The following is a 23,840-nucleotide window of genomic DNA, read 5'->3' as shown; positions in this document are numbered from 1 at the left end:
TTTCACAATTCTTGCCTATCTCTTAAAAAAGGCCCCGAGATCCTCACTTTGGAATTTGCTCCGTGGCGCAAATCTCGGGAATCCTCTGCCAAGAGGTGGAAGCTGTGGAAGGGGAGCCAAGGCGAGTGTTCCCTGGGCTGGGGCACGCTCTGTGCCCGGACTTTGGCCCGGCCTGACCGGAGGTGCCCTGGGGTGGGCACAGAACCCCAGGATTTCCACAGGGACTGCTGAGTCCAGCCTTGTGGCCTGGGATCAGCCCGGGAATGGACAGGAGCCTGGCAGGGATAAGGGAAGGATGTATTATATATTTAATACATAAATTTATGTAAATATAAAGTTATATTTATTCATATGTATACATATAAATATTTACACATTTATATGCGTAAATATCGAACTGGGGGTGCCAAAAGACACACCAGGCTCTGCTCCATGCTTCCAACCCCCAGGACATGGGGCAACGACTGATGCCCAGCAAGCCCCACCTGAACTTGTCCAAGGAGCACTGGAGCCCGGTACCCAGAGAGCTCGCGGAGCCTCCCTCGTGCCAATATCCCAGACACGTTCCTGTGCTCCGGGCTGTCCCACTGCAGTCCTTCCAACCCCGACCCATCCCGGGAACCGCGGGCCCGGCCGGGCCGGGACTCGAACCCGCGGCCCCGCCGCCGCGGGGCGCGGCCGCTAGATGGCGCCGCCCCAACGAGCAAGGCGGGGGCTCCGCAGCGCCCCGGACGCCCCTGGCGGCCGCGCGCCGCCGCCGCACCCGCCTTCCCCCAGCGGCGCCGGCGGCCATGGCGGTGAGCGCCCACGTGACGGCGCGGCGGCCAATGGGAGCGCGGCAGGGGGGCCCCGACCGCCGTCCCTGTGGCCGCCATTAAAGAAAAAGGGTCTCGGAATTACCCGGGAGCCGGATCCGCTCCCGCTCCGGCCATGGGGGACCCGCGCTGAGGCTCCCGCCGCCACAGGATGCCGCGGCCGGGCAGCCGCCGACAGAGGCACCGCTGAGGGGAGGCGACGCGCCGGCGGGGGCTTCGCGGCACCGACTCCGCCAGCGGCAGCAGCGGCGGCGGCCGCCGCGTCCCTGTGTGTGTGTGTCGGCGGCGCCGGGAATTGCGGGGCTCCGACCCCTTCGGGCTGAGCAGAGCCCGGGGCTCGGCCGCCGCCTCCCCGCCCTGCTCAGGAGCCTCGGGGAGGGGGCCCTCCGCCCACCGCCCCCGCGGGGACCCGCACCTGAGGGCAGCGAGCGGTCTCGGGGCTCCCCCAGGACAGACCGCCCCGGCCGAAGACGATCGTTTTTTATATCCCCCCCCGCGCTTTTTTTTTTTTTTTCCCTTCTGTTTTGTTGGGGCTTTTTTTTGTTTTCTTTTTTTTTTTTTTTTTTCTCCTTTATTTTTAAAGGACCGGCCTCGCAGCTGAGCTGGTCCCGCCTCGCCGCCCCCCCGGCTCTGGCGGGGGTCGCTTCCCCCTCGCCGCCGTGACTCGGCGGGCCCCGCGCTCCCCTCAAGAGACTTCGCGGGGTCCCCCGGCCCCCCAGGACAGCTGGGCAGGACCAGGCTCCCCGAAGACGCTCTGCGATTCCTCCTCCCCCGAAAAGGCTGGGGATCGGCCTCCCGGAGACTCCTCCATCCTTCCCCGAAGAGACTTCGAGGGTCACCCGCAATTTCCTCTTTCCACCCTTCTCCCCCTCCCTCCTTTCCCCACGGAAGGAATTTTTTACCCATCGGAGGATATTTTGGTTTCGCCCTCGCTGCGAAGAGTATTTCGTTTTGGGGAGGGGGGGTTTCCACACGGGAATTTAATCCCCCGCTGGGCTGCTAAGGAGACTTTTGCGGCCTTTCTCTCTCAAGGAATACCTTCCCCCCTCCCCTGCCCCCGCAGATGTTTTTTTGGGGTACACCCCAGGAAATTTTTCTTGCTCTGCCTTTGCGAATTCTTCAGACTGGCCTTGCTGCTGGCCCCTGAAGTTTGTTTTTATGATTTTAAATTTTAATTTATTCGGAATATTTTTGGAGCAGGGGAGAAGAATCTGACCCCCCCACACCCTGTTGCCCTCGGACTCCGAAGAGACGAGCCTGGATTTTTCTCTCTCCCACGGCCAATCCTTCCCAGTCATTCCACAATTTGCCCCTTTCTCATCTGATGACTAAAGGAACAGGAGGAAGAGGAGGGGGGGTTCTGGATTAATTGCCCCCGCTGGATTATTTATTTTTTCCTGCTTCTCTCGCTTGGCATCTGAGAAGAGAGGAAGGAGGGATGTCAACTGATTTTTACCCCTAGCCCCCTGGATTAATTACCCCATTTTTATTCTCTTGTTGGATCAATTACCCCTTCACCTTACCTCCTCTCCCTCCCCTCCTTATGCGAACGAGAAGACAAGAGGAACAGGGAGGATTTTGATCTTAATCTCCCGTCGTTGGATTACTTACCACCTCCCTCTTTCTGTTCTCCCCTTCCACGGCGGCTTTACACCCCCGATTGAGCTCCAGAAGACGAGAAAACGTTCTGAGTTCCTCTTTAATTTTTTTTATTTTAAATATATATTTTTACCCCCCTCTCCCATACCTCTCTGTCTCTCCTCGCGGGTTATCCCCCCTGCCACTATTTCGCGTGCGTGTGTCTGTAAATCCCTTATTTAATTGTATTATTATTTGTGCGTGTGCAGAGCCCCCCTCCCCCTTTCCCTCTCGCTGTCTGTCTCTCCCTCTCTCTCTCCCTCTCTCTCTGTCTGTCTCTTTCTTTCTTGTCGGAGGCTGTGGGATAATGGCGTGTGGGTTGTGGCTGTGAGGATGAGTTCCTGCTTCGTGCCGAACGGGGCCAGCCTGGAGGATTGCCATTCCAACCTCTTCTGCCTGGTGAGTGTCGGCCCCCGGCGCACACCCGCCCGGGGCCACCGAGGGAAGGGCTGGGAGCTCCGGGGGAGGGGGAAGGGGCAGTGGAAAGCAAAGCAGCCATTTTTAGCAGAGCTTCTGCTGGATGAGCCCTCGGAGTAGGCCCTGCCTGGAGCAGCCAACTCTCCCATGCCCCTCTGGTTCCCCTCCATCGCTGTCTGTCTCGCCTCGCCCCTCCCTCCGCTTTCTTCCTGGCTAGTAGCCTCCCCGCAGCTCGCCTTTTCCTTCCCTTTCCGTGCCGTCCAACTTTTCCTCCTTTCTCCCCCATCCCTGCCTCTGAGCGTGGTGTTCCTCGCAGGGGAAGGGAGCTGCTGCTGCTCCCGGCCCCACATCTCGGGGAACTTTCTCTTTTCCCTCCTCACTCGTGACATCCCAGGCAAATCCGAGGCGAAACCTCCCTTCTTGCTCGCTTTTAAACGGATCCCTTTCGCTGCTTGTTTTTATTCTGGAGGGCTGCTTTCGGTGATGCCCTGCCTGTCTTGTGTTTTGATGTGCACCATTTTGTAGTCTTTTTTTTTTTAACCCAAGTATCAAATCGTTCATGTTGTTGAATTTTGGTAGCTCCAAAAGTGAATTCGATATAACTGGACTGTGATGCAATTTTTTGGTGTCTGTGCTGAGCTGTTTCATCAGCTTTTAATGCAAATGAGCTAATCTTAGCTGTCTGCCTGATATTTATGATTCTAGAGATTGTTACAACAATCCTGTGCCAATCTGTGGCACTCATATTTTTGGATGGAGGGGAATCTGGACAGCCTGACTGTGTCTGCAGCCTGCATCAGGCCTGCAGCTCCAGATTAACAGTACAATTTTAAATCTGAAAGTCTTTCTGAAGTAGCAACTGTTGCAGACAACCTTTCATCTAAATTGCTCTCCTGCTGAAGGTACGGAGGCTGCCATGTTAGGTTTAAATGTTGCAGTAATCTTTTGTGTGTTGTCAGATTGGGAAGACAAAAAATTGTAACTTCTTAGCAAATGCCAGCCTGCCTGGCTCTGCCTTCCCAAAGAGAAACCCGGGGCAATGCTTCCCCTACCTGCCTTGAGGTGCCTGTGCTCGAGTGAAAAAAATGAGTGCTAAAACTTGGTGTTGTGGTGGAGATAATCCAGGAATTGTCTTCTCATTACACAGAGTAGTAGCTCTTTCCCTGTGTAAAGTCAAATTAATTTTTGCCTAGGAAGGGGTTTAGTGGATCATTATCAACGTGGTTGCAGGTCTAACATATAATTGAATGATAAAACGAGGATTTAAATCATTGAAATGTGGTGTGAGGAATGAAAAGTATGATAGCTCTTGGTAAAATCAGTGAAGACGAGAGATTTCCTGAGGGAGACACAGAATTTTTTACCATGGAGAAACTTGTGAAATTTTCCCAAGTGGTAGATGGCTGGAAGAATGTGTGATTTGGTGTATCACCTATTTCCATGGAGTAATCCTGGATGGAAAAGGCAGGGTATGCATAAGTAAGCAAAAGGAAAGATGTTCTTTGCTAAGGCAAGTGTTTAGGAGATTGGACTGTGTCAGCCTGTGAATAATAACATTACTCACTCGTCTTTCACTCTTTTGCTTTAAATCAAATCTGATTTTTCTCTGTGTAACCTTAAAGCTGCAGTGAAAACAAACAACTCTCGCTTTACTGCAGTTACTTAATGAGCTATTAGACCAGGATCCCTGATTGTTCCCAATTTATATCACACCAAATCACACCAAACCAACCGACACAGCTCCCATTCAACCCTGAGGGATCCCTTCCTCCCCGCGCCATCACCTGCAAGCACCATGCTCTCCCTGGAGGCGCCTGTTCTTTTTTTTCCTGACAGCTCCTTTCTGTCTTTCCCAGGCTGATCTGACTGGGATTAAATGGAAGCGCTACGTGTGGCAGGGCCCGACGTCTGCCCCCATCCTGTTCCCGGTGACGGAGGAGGATCCCATCCTGAGCAGCTTCAGCCGCTGCCTCAAGGCCGACGTGCTCAGCGTCTGGCGCCGGGACCAGCGGCCCGGCCGCAGGGAGCTCTGGATATTCTGGTGGGGGGATGACCCCAACTTTGCTGACCTGATCCATCACGATCTCGCAGGTAGGAGCTCGCTCCCACCTTCCTTTGGTCGCTGGTGCTCAGGGCCGGCTTCTGGCAGCTGCACCGGGTGGAGTGTTGTCTCCAGAAAATATAAATTTGTTGTTGTAACCCTCACTGAATTATTGCAGCAGTGATCGAGCATCTGCTCTGTGTGCAGCTCGCCTTGGACTGCTGGATTTTTGAGAAACAAGGGTTTTGCTCCCCGCTTGTTCCCTTGAAAAAAAACAAAACACAAGCCTATGAGTTTTGGCAGCTTCCTCATGAGAAAGCTGTGCTGAAAGCTGTGCCTGTGATTCACAAGTGATGTCTTAAACATGTTTTGATAAGATCCCTTTTGTTGGGCAATTAGAATTTTCAAATTCAAATAGTAAAGCTCATTTTATTATGTAATAAGGAGTGTAGAGATCTGGGCAGCTCTTGAACCGTTTGGAATTATTTTGGTTGGAATTCACACCATCAGTGAGAAGCCCTCAGAAGGAGGCACCAGGAACTAACCAGCTGTTTCCATGCAAAATCTGTAAACCCTCAGTTTTTATGATTCCTCTCCCCCCTTTTCCTGGTGTCCTGAACCTGCTTTCAAACCCAGCCTTTTGAAAGACTGACAATATTTGTATTTCTCAATAATGTTGTACTTCAAATTTGGCACCTTCCTTTGGAAATGTTTGCTTGTTGAGCTCAATTCCCCACGTAGATGGTTCCCAGCTGCTTATCAGCAAGGTGACGAAGTTAGATATTTAAATTGGGTGAGTCTAAAGGTGAGACTAAACTAATTCTAGGGAAAAAAAAACCCCAACAAACACATCACTCTAATTTCCTTTCAAATAATGTGCAGTATTCAGATTACTGAAGTGTAAAATGAGACCAAGGTTTGGTGACCTGGTAACCAGAAATTGTTAATGCTGCCTGTGTGTGTGTGGATAAGCTGGAGAACAAACAGGAGTTTAAAGTGCCACTGAGGAAGTTGACTTGAAACAATTTAATAATGTGTGGAATTTTCATACAAAAATACTGTGATCTGAAAAACAATTGACGCACTGAAATGATGTTTATTTCTTTGAATAGTTGACTTCAAAGATTGGGCTGCTGTTCCTATTCCTGTCTGTCCTGGAACTACAGACTTTGCATTTTAAATGGCACTTACACTGGAGTTTGCTTGATATTTTAGTGCATTTAAGGCTTCCTTATTATGACCTATAAATAACCTCAGTTTTGACCTGCAGGGAACATCCTTTGTGTGGCTGAGATGTAACTTAGACCCAGTGCTGGGTGCTTTTGGCCTGGGCCTGCCCTGAGCCGAGACCAACACTTGTGTGGAAGGACCTGTGTGAATTTTGTGTGCTCCTGGCTGTGGGATTACATTGAGACAAACACATTTAGAATGGGGAATCCAGTGAAATTTAAGCCATTTGGAAAGTGCAATTTTGTGCTGCTAACCACTAAAATTATTTGTTTGAGCAACTTTCTTTGCCACCTCTTGAATCTGTCTGCTGGTGATTTATCACAGAAGGCCATTTGGAAACAGCAGTGCTTTGTAGCTGGAGTTCCAGCTCAGCACCTTGTTTGTGCTTGTCCAGAATTACCCTTTTGCACAGGTAGATAAGCAGGTATCATCCCAGGGACTTACCAACTCTTAACCTCTCTTAGGGTATAAGGGAGAGCTAGTGGAGGATTAGAGTCTCCCAGCCGTGTCTTTGGGTGTTTTCTTGGTTCAGGTCACCTGTGGGTGCCTGTGCTTCCCCAGAGCTGTTCCACACGTGTTCTGTGTAATGCTGCTACTCCTGAGGCTGTCACCTGTGTCACCTTGGGCTCTGCAGAGGGGGTTTTGTCCTCCTTGAATGAAAAAGAGAATTTGTGTGTGAGGCTCTCGTGCCAGGAGCTGGTACAGATCCTCCTCTGCATCCCAGAGGAGCTGGCTGAGGGGTGCCCACAGCTGCACTTTTTCTCTTTGCTGCTCCACAAAATCTTCACGTGGATCTCATAGAAGAGAGAATTATGGCTGAACCCAAACAATGTTATCTGACCTTTGTCGTAGCCTAATGGATTTTTTCATCGGTGGACAATTTCTCCTGGTAATTCACAGTGCCTTGTTCTCCCAATGACTGCTTGTTACATTTTCAATGGGAATGATAAATGGCTTCTTAGCACAGGCTTGTTACCTGCAAAATTGATTGGAAATTGTTTGCTGCTGGAGGTTGAGGTGCTGCCTCATTTAGAAGTTTGCTGCTGGATAGGTGAAGGATTGTCCTGGAGGATGGGGAGAGGGAGGGATCTGGGGGCAGTTTGTCCCTCAGTGCCTTTGGACAGATTTCTGCTGGGGAAGTGGCCCTTGAGAGAGCCCTGGTTAGAAATGTGCCAGAGCCACTTTAGTGGCTCTTGATTCTGCCTCCCTTTGGTCTGATACTCTCTGCCTGTTAAGGAGAGCTTGGTATTTTGACAGATTCTGACTTTTTTGGTGATGTGTAGTTTCAGTGAACAATGGGTGTTCAGTGACTAGAACACATCTTGGTTATCAGCCCTGGGGGATTTGAAATATGTCAGCCTTCCAGAGCCCTTTTGTCCCCTTCCCAAGATGCCTTCACCAGGGGATGTAGAGGGTTGTGAATGTACATCTATGCATATCAGATTGAAGAAATAAATGCTATCTCTGTGTTCAGCTGTACATTCTAGAAGTTCACTCTCTGCCCTGGAGTCACGTTTGAATCCTGCTCGTGGCTGTGTCAGAGTTCTCTTCCAAGCCTTGGATAAGTGTCTTGTTGATGGTCAGGGATTGTTGTTGCCTGGGGGCATGTCAAAAGGAGACTTGTTCAGAGATGCTGATTGATCAGGAATATTGACTTCACTCAATCATTTATTTTTTTCCCTTCCCTAGGAACCTACTTACTGTACATACAGCCAAAAAACCAGAGGTCTATTTCTAACCCAACGTAGCTAGAGGCAGACAGAAGTTAGTGAAATGTTATTTTAGCCTCTAACAACCTCAAAGGTTATGTTTTTGTTCTGACAGTGAGGCTTGATTATAGTAATTCTTGCAACTCAAACCCTAAAGTAGGACATCTCTTCCAATTTCAGCAGGCAATGGTCTCTCACAGCTCTGATCAGCAGTTATTTTATTAGAAAGGTTCTTTCTTATTTTCATGTGGCTACTTCTGCTCTTGGATTATTTTCTTTTAAATTGGCAGTAGATGATTTTTAAACCTGAGAACAGTTGGGTATGAATTATGTACAAGACATAGTCCCAAGGAAATGGTTACAATTTGATTAATGCTGGGATAGGGGAATGCAGCTATATGGCTTTGACCTTCAAATTGCATCTTTTAAATGGTGAGCTGCAAGATGTATCTTTTTCATTCTGGTGTCTATTAAATTTGGTTAATTTACTTTAAAAATTAAAGAGTTGTCTGTCATATATCAAGATAATCAGTTTTTGTTTGCTGAACAATCTTGCTCATGCTTCTGTGAGGGGGAGATGTATAAAAATAATGCTGGTTGGAGGAGAGCTTGGGAGAATCCTGATGTTTGTCTGGGTGGTAAAAACAGTCATGGCAGCAAAGACTAATATGTGTTGTGCAGTTTTCAATGCATGTGCATTATAGATGAAATCCCTGTCCCCAAAAAATCAGTGAGATTGTGCTGATGTCAGCACTGAGTGTCTCATTACTCCAGGACAATGAAACCAGAGGATGAGCCAGTTATCATTCCAAGGGGCTGCAAACCCTGCCAGTTGCAAGGAGTTGGCAAAGGCAGCTTGGAAAAGAGTTCAGCCAGTGATGCCTTTTTAAAATAACAATTGCTCCCTAAGATCATTTAACTCCTACAAAATACACCTAAAAAAAACAACAAAAAAGGGCAAGGATGCTTTTAAAAACATTCTGCACCTGATGTGAGCACGGTGAGCTGCAGCCCCTTGTCAGGGAGGGATCTGTGTGTTCTGTGTCAGGCAGGAGAGGCATTCCAAGTGCTCTTGCTGCATTGATGCTTCAGCATTTCTTTAGTCCTCCATGTTAGAGATGTAGCCACTTAAGCAAAACTGCTGATAAGCATTATGCAAAAATTACTGAAGCAGTTTGATCAAACTTCTGTGACTTGCTGTGAGCTCAAAGGTGACCAAGATTTAACTTTTCCCTCCCCATTTTTCCTTGACCAACGTGCACGTGAAATATCTGTGGAGTCAGGTGAAAAATGCTTTGTCACAGCCAGTGAGGATTTGGCATCGTGTCATGTTGGTTGTGTGTACAATGTCACGTGCAAAGTGACCTGGATAAATCAGAACAGTGAAATATTTTACTTCCACTGCTACATCTACCTGAATATGGAATTATTTAGTGTGGTGGAGGATATTGGATCGTTCAGCTGGGAAGTTTTTCAGCTTTTTTTGTGGTTTTGTAGCCAAACTTACACCCAACAAATGGTGAGGGAGAGCAGTTACCTTGTTATCTTTATAAACTGCCATGGCTACACTCTTACAGAAAGGTTCTGCTTTGAAATTGTCAGGATTTAGAAAAGATCCTGCTGGGTAGAGAGCCTAAAACCCCTGTGCGTGGTACTGGTAAAAGCCAAGCAGCACAAAAACTAACCTGGAATGGTGCTGAATGTTTTCACTCTGTAATTTTGGACAGTTTGGGTGTCCAGAGTCCTGGGTGCAGATTCTGTTCAGTGAGTGTAGATAACAGACACCACTCTAACAGGAACAAACTTCAGTTGCCTTACTCAGATTCTTATATTGCTATTTTAAAATGGTATTGTTTTCCTTTTTTCCCCCTCTAAAATCTATTGCTTCTCACTCAAAAGAGTATTTCAGTAGCTTTGCTGGGTAATTCTCACTTTGAGCAGTTTAAAGTATTTTAATTCAAAAATCTGGGGTTTTAAATAGCAACTTCTACTCTAAGTGTTTCTGTCATATCATATTACATTATTGTGTAGAGCAGTAATTTCACACTACTCTGTTTGTTTACTTCCCTTGGAATCTGAGGTTTATATAGGAAGTTTAATTGTATAAATCAGGTTTGTGTCAGTGTTTTTATAGCTGGAACAGTCATAAAAAGGCAAAAAGGGAACCTGTGAGGTAAGAAATGCTTCAAAAGACAAGTCTCAATCCTGCTATGAAAGAATGGATTTTTCCCCTGTGTAATTGAAGTAACTGGGGGGAGCTGTAGTCCAAAGTGGAGCCTTTGTTTCTTTGCATAGTTTATTTTAGAGATTCATTGAGCATTAAGGAGATATTTTTTTATGGTGTGATAAACACTCAACCTGTGCAAGAACTGGTGTTTACTGGTGTCCTGTGTGTCAAAGAAAGGAGGGAATTTCATGTCCTTAAGTCTTGTTAAAAATGGCATTTTCAAGGCTGTATATTTATCTGTTGCAATATAGATTCATCTCCATCTATGTATTCCTTCTTAGAAATCTTTGACTAATACATTTGGCTAAGTATCTGTGAATAACAAAAACTTGACATGAATTAAATTATAATGTTTAAAGATACTCCTTATTCAGAATTCACTCCAAATTGCAAGAGCTTTATATCTGGAGGGTGCTCTAAATTTTTTCTTTACTCCTCCAAGAGCACCACACAGACAGAAGGGCATAATCAGTAAAAATGAACTTTACTGGTTCAGGTGGACTGTGGGAAGAATGGAAAGGAGAGCATAAAAGTTCTGAAGGCCTCCAATAAAATTGGTAATGTTGAGAAGGTGCTGACTGAAAAAGTTTGTTTATGTGTAGTATGCAAATTGCTTTTTCCTGACCATTGTTTCCATGAATTCTTCATTCCCTGATCATTTTTAGCTTCATTTGAGGAAAACTCTGTCTAATATGTGATGTAAAGAGAGAGGGAGCAGTGGGATATGAGTATAAATTGTTTAATGGATTGACATAAAGTAAGTGTGCTTATTTTTAAGAGTTGAGTGCTTTGGACAGCTGAGAGAACTCATCAAAAATAAAGTACTTGTAACCTTCAGGTTGCCAGAGCACTTCTGTGGATAACACTTGTCCAAAGTGAAATTGTGGCTTAGCACCTTTTGAAAATGAGTCAGCAACTCCTTTTGGTTTGTTAGCATTATCAGATTGAACATTTGAATTTATTGTTTAAGAAAAATTAGAGGACAAAAGTGCCTCTTCCTCTCCCCCTCCTGTAATGAATGGTTTGCTGTGTACAATTTTCTATTAAGTGGGAGGGGTTTTCTCATGTCGAGAAACAACAATTTGAATTAAGAAGAAAAATAGTTGGCAGATGTGAGCAGATGTCATGTTTGCTTCTCTCCACCACTAAAATGGGGGGAGGGGAGTGACTAAATAGACTTCAGAAAGTCAGAGAACACTTACTGCTGGTTTTTTTTGCATGAATTTGAATAATGTTCTGAAATGAGGGTTTCTTGAACTGACAGCTTCTTTTACCTTCCTTTTCTGTGGCAAGGTGCACTTCACTCAGAGCAGGTGGTCTGGTGAGCAAAAATTGGAGTTTTAATTGTGATTTCCATCTCCAAGCTTGCACTTTCTCCACATAACACACTCAGCTAAGAGCTCTCTGGTTCTGCAGTAACCTAAGGGAGGAGAGCTTCCAGGAATTACATCCTGGGGCAAGTTCTTGCATGGAAAGCTGCTCATAACTTGGTGGTCAGCACAGCTGATCCTGGGTGAAGCTTCATCCATCCTAAATGAAGCACCTGACTGCAGAGAATGGAAACCTCTCCAGCCAAACACAAGATTTGTGTTACTTTGGTATCCCTGCAATTTCAGCACCTTCCGTGGCATTGCTGCACCAGGCAGCACTGACAGAACCAGGGGACACAGCCTCAAGCTGCATCAAGGGAAATATAGGTTGGGTATTAGGAAAAAGTTTTTACAGAAAGGGGGATAAAGTTCTGGACTGGCTGCCCAGGGAGGTGGTGCAGTCCCCATCCCTGGGTGTGTTTAACAGAGCCTGGATGTGGCACTGGGGGCCAGGGTTAGGTGAAGTGTTGAGGCTGGGTTGGACTCAGTGATCTTAAAAGTCTCTTCCAACCCAGTGGTTTTGTGAATTCTGTGAAATCTGTAATATGCCAAAACAAAATTGGGCACAAAACCTGGAATTGGCTCCTTCCATTCAGTCTTCTAGAAGGTCCTGGATGCAGGGATGTGCTTGGAACGATTGCTTGGTATGACAAGAGCCGTGTACAAACCAAGTGTGTAACCTTTGAAATGCTGAGGAGTTTATTGTGCAGCTAAAGTCCAACAGGAGCCAGCTCAGGAGTTAATGTTTGCTCTGCTGAGCTGCTTCTGGTCCTGCTCTGGAGCTGCCCCTGGCACAGGGCTGTGCCTGGGCATCCTCCAGGGCTGCAGCTGGGGAGCAACCTCTGCGCTTGGCACGGGCACTTCACACCCTTTGACTTTGGACTTTTGTTGCTTTTTGTTACCAGAGCGGTGTGTGATGTTTCTTTAGTGAGTTACTGTGTTATCTTGTAGCTTTACAGTTTTTAAAAACAAGTTTTTGCTCCAGCTCCAGCGCTGGAGTAGGGTGGTGGGGTGGGAAAGTTGTGGTGAGGTCTGTGCTTTGGGAAATGCTGCTCCTTGTTTTTCCTTGTCTTTCCCAGAAAATTATTTCATGGAATGATTCATCTGTAATGATGCACACCTCTTCTTTTATAAATGATGAGGCAGGTTTGTTTACTCTTATTCTGTCCCTCAGAGTTCCTGGGAGTATTTCTTTTACTCACAATACTGGCCTTGTGTGGAAATTTACTTTTCCCTGTGTGGAATATAGCAAAATACAAACATGGTCACCATGTTTTGGTTCCAGTACTATTGAAATTCCCTTCTCTGTCATCTCTGCCTTAAATATTGTTTATTGTAATAATCTGTAAGGTTTTTCCTAAGTAAAACTCTTAGGTGTCTAGTTTTCTAGATGCTCTCTAATTTAAGGATATCAAGACTTTAGTTAATAATATTGCAACCTTTTAAGCCTGTAAGTGGCTTCCAGAGAAAGGTGAAGGGGCTTATTCCCAAGGAGGATTTAAAATGCAAGGATTTGGCTGTGTTGCTGAGGTTTTCTGACCATGGAGCAAAGCAGGGGAACCAAAATGCTCTGAGGGAGAGGGGAGCAGGCAGGGCACTGCTGGCAGAGCTGGACTCCAGCCCCTGGAGGTGTGCAGGGACAGGGCTGTGACAGACTAACAACCTTTTCTCACGTGGGCTCTGTGTGGAGCTTGGAGCAACGACCTCCACAGGTCCCCTCTGGCCTAAATTATTCCATGACTGTCCAGAGACTGGAGTAAAAATGTCTCCTTATCTATGTCAGACAAACTTCTCGTCTCTGCTGCACCTGGAGTATAAAAGCAATGGCATTTGGGGAGTAACTCTGCTAGGTTAGGCCAAGGAGACCAGGAGCACATCCTGAGGGACAGATGTAAACCACAAAATACAAGGAATTAGAGCCATAAAGGTAAGATCTGACTGCCAGTGATTTAAGGGCAGTATCTCAAGCTTTATTAAATTATTATCCTCCTGTTAGTGTTGCTGGGGATGAATGATATCAGATATATTCTGGGAGACACCCAGGACCTTTCAGATGTCCCTTGTTGTACCTGGCTGAGGGAATTGCAGTGCCAGTGCAGCTCTTTGGACCAGTGCTTGTGCTTGGAGGGCCTCTAGACCCTGTTCAAACACTGAGCAGGAGCCAGAGTGGTGGAAGAAGTTGCAGCTCCTTGTCATAAATCTCGCTTTTCCATTTGGCAAATCAGCTTGGCTTGTGCAAGTTGGATTCCATGGCTGTGTTTGATTTGTGGGCACAGAAGATGTCAGTGTTTGACTTCAGAATCCCATCGGTAGGAACTGGGCATTGTCTTGCTGAGTTTTCTCTCTGTTGTACATCAGAAAGCAGGGCTAGGCTGCTTAAATATCTTCATTTGAAATGTTGAATTAAAAAGAAAAATGGCAGGTTTGAGTCTTGTGGGGAGAATCATATTGCTGTTACCAGTATTCTGAATCTGAGCATTTTTCATCATCTCCAGCAAATTGTAGATCATTGAGAGTCAGTTGATTGCTGACTTTTGTTCTTGGCTTTCTTCAGTCCGTGCTACTCAAAGACACCAGAATATATTCAGTCTGGCTTTGGTAAACTTATTTTTAAGCCTAATTATCACCAATTCTGCAGGATGAGTAACCCAGACTCCCCAAAACACGAGCCACCTTGCAGACAGATCACACGGCGCTCTTGCAGGCTGCAGTCATAACGTGCTGCTGCTACTTGTTTCCTTTTGTGTACAAATAACTGTTGAATCTTCTTTCCCTGTGGGGGATGAGATATTTTTACAGCTGATCACTTTTAGCAGCTCCATCACAAAGTAAGTAGAGTTATCTGAACACTACAGGCTGCTTTTGATTGCGTGTTATGCTGTGAATATCTCTTAAAAACTCACAGGAGAGAAAAGGCTATTGTGATAAGTGTGACATGCCAGGATGGAATAGAAAAGTGATTTCTGTTTCCCCCGTGCCCTGCAGAAGAGGAAGATGGGGTTTGGGAGAACGGGCTGTCCTACGAGTGCCGCACTCTGCTGTTCAAGGCTGTCCACAACCTGCTGGAGAGGTGTCTGATGAACAGGAACTTCGTGCGCATCGGCAAGTGGTTCGTGAAGCCCTACGAGAAGGATGAGAAACCCATCAACAAGAGGTAGGAGGCTTTGTTTTGCTCTCTGGAAGAAGTTAGAGGGTTTGTTCTTTGTGCTAGAAGGAAGGTTTGATTAAGAGACTCCTGTGGATGATTTATTCTGGAGCCTGGGTCTCTGCTCTTTCTTATTTTGCTGCTTTTTTGGAGTTCTTCAAAACTTTCTTATGATGAAAGGAAGTAATGCTAAACATCATAAACAGTCTTTTCTGTGTTGGTACCCATGTCCAAGCCATGGACAATGGGTGTTGGGAAAGAAGGTAGAGTCTTCCAGGAAGGAAGAAAAAGATACATGAGTGAAGGTACCTTCATTCAGGACCTTTAAAAAGATATCTTACCTTCATTCAAGACCTTAAAGATAAGATACCTTCATTCAGGACCTTAAAGATATCTTTTTTAAGGTCCTGAGTGAAGTATCTTATAAAGGTCCATCTGCCCTGGACCTGCAGGTGACTGCAGCTAGTTCTGCTTGCTAGCACCAAGAAAGACTCATCATGGAGAGCTCTTTGCAGGTCCCACCTGGCTTTGGATAAATTGCATCCCATGGGAGATGCTGAGAGTTTGGAATGCCAGCTCCTGGTCAGGAAAAGGATGGTGTCTGGGAATGCTGCTGTTAAAAGAATCCATGTGGCCTCCATGCTGGGAGGGAGGAGGGTGAGGAGAGAATTTTTGATCTAAATTGGAAGGACTTCTTCTCATGGTTCTAACGTGGTTTGACACGGTCCATGTTGCCTAGCAATAAATAATGAAATGAATAAAAACTAGGTTAGCTGGAACAAGTTTAATCGCTGTTCCCAAATCAGCTTTTAAAATCCAAAGTAATTTAAAGCTTAGATGATGGGATTTTTTGTGTGGCTTTTTTGTGTGTGTGTGTGTCTATATATGTGTTAAATCTTGCATGCAGGAAATTTTGAGATCAGTGGCTTTGCTTGTTGGGTGTGGAGTTGGCCATTGTTGGCATCTTCTGCAATAAATTTAAACTTGAAAGAAATTTAGAAGCTGTTTTGGAGCAAAAGAAGCAGAAGCACATGTTTGTGTGTGTTTCTATTAGTAGTTGTGAACTGCTGCTTTTAATTTATGTATAAACTTGTCCTTTAGTTCCAGGCATTTCTTTCTCCACCCTGGTCAGGGCAAATGTTTCCTCTCTGGGGTGTCCTTGTCCATCCACTTTTTTCTGCTATAAATCAAGAGTAAAGAGTTTACTTTTAACTATTTTGGCCAATATTGTGTTGGCACAGTCTGGGCTTTCCTCCTTTGAGGAACTGGTTGACCAAATTGCCATTTTAAACTAGCATTAGTTATGTCCTGGATTCTCCTGGACTAATTCTATGAAGCTCTCTATCTAGAGCTGCTGGAAAAGCTGATGAAAGCTTTTAAAATAAAATAGCAGTGTTTGTTTAATTTGGAGACTCTGATTCTTTTTTGAAGAAGGTCAGAATGTCAGCATGCTCAATGAAAATAACTGAAGGAATTGTGTGCTTACTCACACAATTTCATCATATGCAGCCCAGAACTAGAGGAAAAATATGTAAATAGCTTTGACAGATCATGTAAGATATTTTATTGTTGAGAAATTTCAGTATTTCCTACCAGATAGCTCCATACCATGTGATGCTCTGAGCACTGGCTTTTATGGAATGAAGTGGGGGAATGGTGAACAGATGTGTGCTCTCGTGGCAAATTTGGCTCATCCCTCCTAGGAATATCTAGAATTGGGATAATCTCTGCTCTCAGGAAAGTTGGGCTCTTCAGAAGGGTCAGTTCAGGCTTGTGGGAGAAAACCAAACACTGCCATGGGTGTTGTGTGGTGCCAAAGTCTGGAACACTCTTGTGGTAAAAGGACCATTTCTCTCGTGGCCAGAGTTAAGTGTGACACTGCAAACCCCACACAAAGGGACTTGCAGCACCCTGGAAAAAGCTCTGAATGTTGCACCTGGGGTGTGGATACATTTCCTACCAGACAGCTGCTCTAAAACTAACAAAAACTAAACCTTAATACAACTTCTGCATCTTTTTCATTCCTTAGGATCCATTTAATCAGCCAAAACTATACAAAGTTTATAATTTTTTGTAGATGTGGCTGACTTAATTAAAAACCAAATTAAATCCCCGACAACCCCTCTTGTGTTTGTGAGTATTGATGCACAGATCTTAAGAATCAGTTTTGAAGCTGTATTTTTGTCTTTCATCCCATATTACTCTGCTGTCTTTGGGACTGTTCTTTGCATTAAGGTTCAGAAACCCTGGGAAGGAATTCCTGTGTAATTTGAGGTAATTTGGTATCCTGGGGATGTGGAGTTTGCTACCAGTGTGCTTTGGATCATAATTTATCTCACCCTGCACTTTGAGGCTTGGCCAGCCACTCTAGAGACTTGTTCCCTGTGTTTTACAGCTGCAGATTTCAATCAGCTTGGTTGCTCTTGCTGGAAATCTTTCGTTTCAAGGAATTTGCCTGGAAGTGGAGCAGGCAGTGCCCTTGGTGTGGAGGTGACTCCTTCCCTGCCCTTCCTGGGGCTGTGCAGGAGCTGCAGGACCTCAGCCCCACTCTGTCCCCGCTGTCCCTTTGAAGGGTGTGCACATAGAGCTGTTTCTTTCATTTGAAGCTGATCCCATCTGGATTTTTCCCAGCTCTGTTTGAAAGCCTGTGCTTCCAGAAGGGGAGATTTTCTGTGCTCTGCTCTCCGAACAATAGCTGTGGTGGTGCAGCAGCCAGGAGGGAGGCTGTGATTTCTAATAGGTGTTGGGCTGTGATAACAGCTCCTCCAGAGCCCTGCCTTCCTGTCTGTTACTCTGGTGGGTTTTTTCTCCTTGTGTAAGGTTATATTGAAATAAAAAGTCCGTGTCATTGTACACTTTAATTTTAAAAGGAAATCCTGAATGTTCATCATTGATGCTGGTGTGGCATGTGAGCAGATGAGTGAGAATCAGAATGAGATAGTTCTGAGTGTTCACTCTTTAATGATGTGACTCCTAAACAAATAAACCTATTAAACTAAGCTCTATTATTCCCTTCTCCCAGTTCCCATGGTCATCTTTTCACAGGAACAGAGAATTTTACTTCTTGATCCCCTGGGATGCTGTTGGGAATTTTTATTTCTAAGGAACAGAACAAGATTTCTGGGTGCTAAAGCTCAAAAATTCCTTCATGAGATCTGTTAAAACTTTAGCTGTGGGAGCAGTAACCCCTCAGCTGTGTGCTTGTGCTGAGGTCCCAACCATGACCTGCTCTTCCCTCCCTCCCCTGCTGCTCCCAGCTCCAACCAGCCCTGAGCAAGGGAACACTCATGGATGGGCAGGAACTGATCTCTGACAACAAGTTCACAGCCTTGCAACTATCTTATTTAGGTAGAGTTAGTTTGGTTATCATTTATATTTTAATTTTTAAATAAGGTTCTTAAATAAGGTTCTTAAAAATAGTAGTTATAAAAATATAAAATAGTAGTATAAAATTTTTAGGGTAAAAAATTAATTAAACTATTTAGTAATTGAATTTTAAAAGTTTTTTTTTTAGGATAGAGATTCTTTGAATATAGCAACTATTTTTTACAAAGATTTGAAAGCTTTGAATTTGATTTGAATCCTATCAGTTACAGATAGATTATGAGTTTGGATGTGGATACTGAAAGTGTGAAGGTGCAGGAAGTGTAGTTGGATGACAGACTGATTATTTAGTCTGAAACTTAAAAGAAGAGAAGTTAATGTTGTAGTTCACCATTACCCTGCCTGGGGAAACTCTCTGAGGGTTTCAAGTCTGCTGTTGCACTCCTGTTTGTGGGCAGGGCAGGGATGGAGCAGCTCCCTGAAGCAGGGTCTGTGTGCTGGGCTCTTGTTGACCATTTTTAAGTGGGTGATTTCAGTTTTCCAGATGAATAAAAAACCACAGAGAGGATTTTGCTGAAGATCTTTGCTGCAACCAAACAAAAAAAATGCAATTGTCTCTGTATTTGTCACAACCTGTTTTGGACACTTGGAGACTACAGAAGCTGAAGCTCATTAATGTGGTTGAAATGACTGCACATGAAATGAAAATCTGACAAATAGGAATGTAATTCTCTTTTCTCCTTTCCAACCAGTTGTTTTGTGGCTGCTTTCAGGGATGTGGTTGTGTATGTTTTATTCCAAAATCCCCTCATAAATGTGAGATGGAGACTGATCTGTTCCATCCCACCGTGCTGGTTGGATTGGCTTTGGATGAGACTGTTCCTCTTACTCATTACTGGGGTATACCTGGAATTAAATATGATTAGGAAAGCTGTCAGATTAAATACTATTTTAGATACAAATTAAATAAATCAAATATGACACTCCTAATGAAGTACCAAGTGTTTATGTGAGGGGCATTTCTTAGAGTTTTTGGTAATAATTACAACTTGCTAAACTTTAACACAATTGAAATAGCAGTAAGCAAACAATTGAGTAATCCTGAATTTGTGGGTGGATCTGATAGACAGCTAGAAGTCTAGAATGCTAAAAGCTGCTATATTACTTGTATGGTTGCTTTTTTTTTTCCTTGTAATTGGGAAATAATGCAGCCAGTTGCAGTGGGTGGCAAAGCAGAACTTGTGTCTGATGAGTTCACTTCAAAATGGTGAAAAAACACCAGAGAAAAACACCACACACCCAAAACAAAAAATACAAAAACCACCCCACAAGCCACTTGGAAATTCAGAAGTGATAAGGTTATCATAACTTGCTGCACAGGTTTCAGGGTAATTCTGTTTGCCACAAGTCTGGGTTCAGATTTTAGAAGGCCAGGCCACCATTCTCTGTTTTTAATTTCCCATAGAAATTGAAAATAATAAGCATATAACTTCATGGGAAGTGACTGCTGAAGAATATTCCAGATACCAATTTGGCTTTGTTTTAAACCTTTGTACATGCAGTTATCTTGTTTTGAAGGTGTGCTTATCATAGCTCTGGAGAGGGATTTGTTTTTTTTTTCTCTACCTCATCTTGCCATGAGGAAGAGGTGGCACTGAGGGTGTGACTCCTGCGTGGTGCAGCCCTGCAGGCTGGAATTGGGATGGCCATGGCTGCAGTGGGAGTTTGGGGGTATCTTTTAAATCTGGGCCCTGGGAATGGTGCTGCAGTGCCATCAGAAATGTCTGGATTGGCATTAACTGCTGGGATCAGCTCTGCCTCTCTGCTCCTCACTGCCTTAAGACAAAGGGAACGCTGCTTTTAACCCACATTTCTGCCCTCTTTGCTTCCCTTCTCCCACTTCCCATGGTCATCTTTTCACAGGAACAGAGAATTTTACTTCTTGATCCCCTGGGATGCTGTTGGGAATTATTATTTCTGAGGAACAGAACAAGATTTCTGGGTGCTAAAGCCCAAAAATTCCTTCATACTTGAGAGTTAACTACCAAAACAAGGTTCACCTACAGGTTTTGGGTTTATTTCTGTCTATTTAGTCTGCAACCAAATGATAGTGCTGGAATATTTTCTATTAAGGCCGCTCAATTCTTTGCAGTGTAAATTTCCTCCCTATGTTAATCTTTAAATCAAACAATGTCAACATTTTTTTGCAGCAGCTCTAATGAGGCTGTTCTGGCATCGTGTCCCGGCAGGAGAGCAGGTGATGTTTTTCCTTTTGCTGTAGACAGCTGGAATTGAGAGCTGCTGTAAGTAGGACAGTGCAGGATAAACAGCAGGAGCTGAGAGCATTGATCACATGATTGTCTCTTTGGAATATTGGGTTGCTACAGAGACTACAAGCAGACAAATTTAGCACTTTACATCACAAAGCAGTTTTCTCTTATTTAGCTTAAATTACACTGGTAGTTGGTTCATCAGGAGAAAGGAAAAAAATGATATGGCTCTGGGTTTTTAGCTTTCAAGTATAAATCTGTTCTTGTTGTTCACTGAACAATAAAATAATACAAAAACCATACAGATACTTCAGATTTTGTTAAATGACGATGTTATAATGCATTTCCATTTTGAACTTTGAAAAAATGTGGTTTAACAAGATGTTTGTAAATGTTTCAGGATGGGAAAGAGCAATAGAGGGAAAGTTGTTCCCCTGGCTTGGGAACACAGGGATGTTTAGAGCTGTTATCCTTTCCCCAAATAAGTTCTGGATCTTTATTCTTTATAGCACACATACATTTCCCTGTGAAAGCTCAAGTTCAGCTAATTGAGATTTGCAGCCTCAAATTAAAGGATGCTAAAATCCAAGGTGACAGGTTTATTAGTCTCATTTAAGTTCTGAAATACAGAAACGTGAGCAAACTCTTTGTAGTGTTGCTTATAATTGTATCTGGAAAAATATATACCTTTGTGTGTATGTATAAACTTGCTGCCTCCTGAAAAAATCAGTTTGCTTCCTTTTAAAATACCATGCTGGAGTTTTAGTGTGTATAAAAATAAAATTTGTTTTACTGGGATGAAGCTAAGCCCATTAATAATGAAGTTAATTTAAAATGTGGCAGTCTAAGGCAGCTGTGGCTTATTCTGGAATACAGATTGCTTGCTACATTTATGTTTGTTTTAGTGCACATAACTCAGTTATGGAATAAATAAATATTTTTAACTCTCAGGTCTAAGTCAAATCAAAACATCCTCAGCCACAAAGAATGCTTTGGAGAGCCTTTTGACAGGAGTCATTAATGATGTGCTTTGAACTGGAAGGGTTTTTTCTACTTTGCTATTAGCTATGTTTTTCTGCTTTGTGTTCTCATCAAAATCAGCTTTCTGCTGTATTTCCCTGCCTGGCCATGGGGAGTTACTCAGGGATGCTTGGAAGAGCATCTCTGCTCCATGGCTTTGTCCAGAGTGAGAGGAGCAGCAGGAATTCCAGCTCTGGAGCCTTCCTTTCTGATACAGAACCTGCAGCTCCCTGGCAGATGTAGCTGTGCATTTGCTGAGCTTCACTGCACTGGGTTTTGTGTTTGACTTCTTTCCTGTTTTGCTGATCACAGCACAGGCACACTGAATTTCCTGCTCCTTTGTAGTGAGAATTAAGACTGGGGAGTTTGGCAATTCAGGGTTGTGGATGGGGAGTGGGAATTGAGGATGGCACGTGTGAAATAGGATGGGCTTTTGGAGCAACAAAGGTGGGAGGGGGGTGGAGAAACTTCTCCTCAGTACCTGTGGTGTGCCAGCTGCAGCTGGAAGTGTGAGTGGCCCCAAAAAACTGTTCTGTTGTATCCCAGCTTGCTTAAAAGGAAAAGAAAATAAAAAACAAACAGGAAGGGAAGAGACTTAGGGCTCCATGAGGGGTGTACATCACCTTAAACCCTTTTTCCTTATAATTTTTTATTTCCAAAAGAACCAATTTAATTGCAAGGCTCTGTTCTCCATCCCAGGAATTTCCTATAGAAGGGAACTGTCAGATTTTCAAGAGGAGGTTCTTCGATGCTTTGAATTTATTTCAGTGGCACCCAGTGGTGAAGGACAGCTCTTGGGAGAAGCTTCCCTTTGGTGCTGAGGGTTGGGAACTCTCCATTTTTATCAGCCAGTTCTGGGACTGACCCCTGGGGAAAATGCCCCTCACTGGCCAAGGTGTACCAACTTCTGGCAGTCATGGCACACTGAAATAATGGTGCAAGGTAATTAATTCATTAGGGCTTTAGCTGAGCTGATGTGTTTGTGCTGCTGAGGCAGGTGAGTTCTCCCTGCTGGGAGGGCACTGGGCTGGGCTCAGCACTGGGGGGCTCAGCACGGGTGGGTTTAGCAGAGCTGGGTTCAGTGTGGGCTCAGCACAGCTGGGTTTAGCAGAGCTGGGCTCAGCACTGGGGGGCTCAGCACTGGTGGGTTTAGCAGAGCTGGGCTCAGCACTGGGGGGTGTAGCAGAGCTGGGCTCAGTGCTGGGCTCAGCACAGGTGGGTTTAGCAGAGCTGGGCTCAGTGCTGGGCTCAGCACTGGTGGGTTTAGCAGAGCTGGGCTCAGCACTGGGGGGCTCAGCACTGGTGGGTTTAGCAGAGCTGGGCTCAGCACTGGGGGGCTCAGCACTGGTGGGTTTAGCAGAGCTGGGCTCAGCACTGGGGGGCTCAGTGCTGGTGGGTTTAGCAGAGCTGGGCTCAGCACTGGTGGGTTTAGCAGAGCTGGGCTCAGTGCTGGTGGGTTTAGCAGAGCTGGGCTCAGTGCTGGGCTCAGTGGTGGGCTCAGCACTGGTGGGTTTAGCAGAGCTGGGCTCAGCACTGGTGGGTTTAGCAGAGCTGGGCTCAGCACTGGTGGGTTTAGCAGAGCTGGGCTCAGCACTGGTGGGTTTAGCAGAGCTGGGCTCAGCGCTGGTGGGTTTAGCAGAGCTGGGCTCAGTGCTGGTGGGTTTAGTAGAGCTGGGCTCAGGGGTGGGCTCAGCGCTGGTGGGTTTAGCAGAGCTGGGCTCAGTGGTGGGCTCAGTGCTGGTGGGTTTAGTAGAGCTGGGCTCAGTGGTGGGCTCAGCGCTGGTGGGTTTAGCAGAGCTGGGCTCAGTGCTGGTGGGTTTAGCAGAGCTGGGCTCAGTGCTGGTGGGTTTAGCAGAGCTGGGCTCAGTGCTGGGCTCAGCACTGGTGGGTTTAGCAGAGCTGGGCTCAGCAGTGGGCTCAGCACTGGTGGGTTTAGCAGAGCTGGGCTCAGCACTGGTGGGTTTAGCAGAGCTGGGCTCAGCACTGGGGGGCTCAGCACTGGTGGGTTTAGCAGAGCTGGGCTCAGTGCTGGGCTCAGCGCTGGTGGGTTTAGCAGAGCTGGGCTCAGCACAGGTGGGTTTAGCAGAGCTGGGCTCAGCAGCAGGCCCAGCAGCAGCCCTGGGGCAGAAGGACATTTCCATCTCCCTGCAGAGTCTGTTCCTGGGCAGGGAGGGGCACAGGCAGCTCTTGGTGAGGATTCTGTAAATATTTTGCTTGGGTTAGCAGAGCCTTGGCAGCATAAGGTGCTCCCACTTCAACTCCGAAGTAATTCACAAAGACAAGCTAGGAAAACAGCAGATAGTAATTACATAAAACAAACATTTTCTCTTTCAGCTGAAACGTTTGGATGTTTTGTCTTTTTTTATTTACTATTAAAATGTGCTTTTAGTTGGAGCCTTCCTTGTGCTGGTGCTGTCATGGGGAGGTGATCTGAGTGTGGATTAGTGGGGTCCTAATGCAGCCAATGTTTGGGAAGCACTTTGAAGATCTAAAGCTCTACAGAAGTCCTAATGTGGAGATAAAACCAGACCTAATTACCTTTTTATCAAGAAGATATTTTCAGATTTGCTAATGGAAACCTCCTGTAGATGTGGATTTTAGTGTGGTTTCCCCTCCTACCCTTCAGTTATTCTT

At 45.4% G+C, this 23,840-nt stretch overlaps 1 protein-coding gene across 1 annotated transcript in view; it reads left to right on the top strand.

Annotated features, from left to right (window-relative positions):
* Positions 1-857: 857 nt before the first annotated feature.
* Positions 858-23,840, top strand: part of MED13 (mediator complex subunit 13) — a 55,795-nt gene continuing 32,812 nt past the window's right edge. The window contains exons 1-3 of the mRNA XM_064394930.1: positions 858-2,852; positions 4,727-4,961; positions 14,433-14,601. Coding sequence (XP_064251000.1) covers positions 2,787-2,852; positions 4,727-4,961; positions 14,433-14,601 — 470 coding nt within the window. The 5' untranslated portion in view covers positions 858-2,786. The remainder of the gene's footprint in view (positions 2,853-4,726; positions 4,962-14,432; positions 14,602-23,840) is intronic.

This window comes from Passer domesticus, chromosome 19 (genome assembly GCF_036417665.1).
Source record: "Passer domesticus isolate bPasDom1 chromosome 19, bPasDom1.hap1, whole genome shotgun sequence".
Lineage (NCBI taxonomy): Eukaryota > Metazoa > Chordata > Aves > Passeriformes > Passeridae > Passer > Passer domesticus.
The sequence above is the reverse complement of the archived record's forward strand: the minus strand, read 5'-3'. Positions and strand labels throughout refer to the sequence as shown.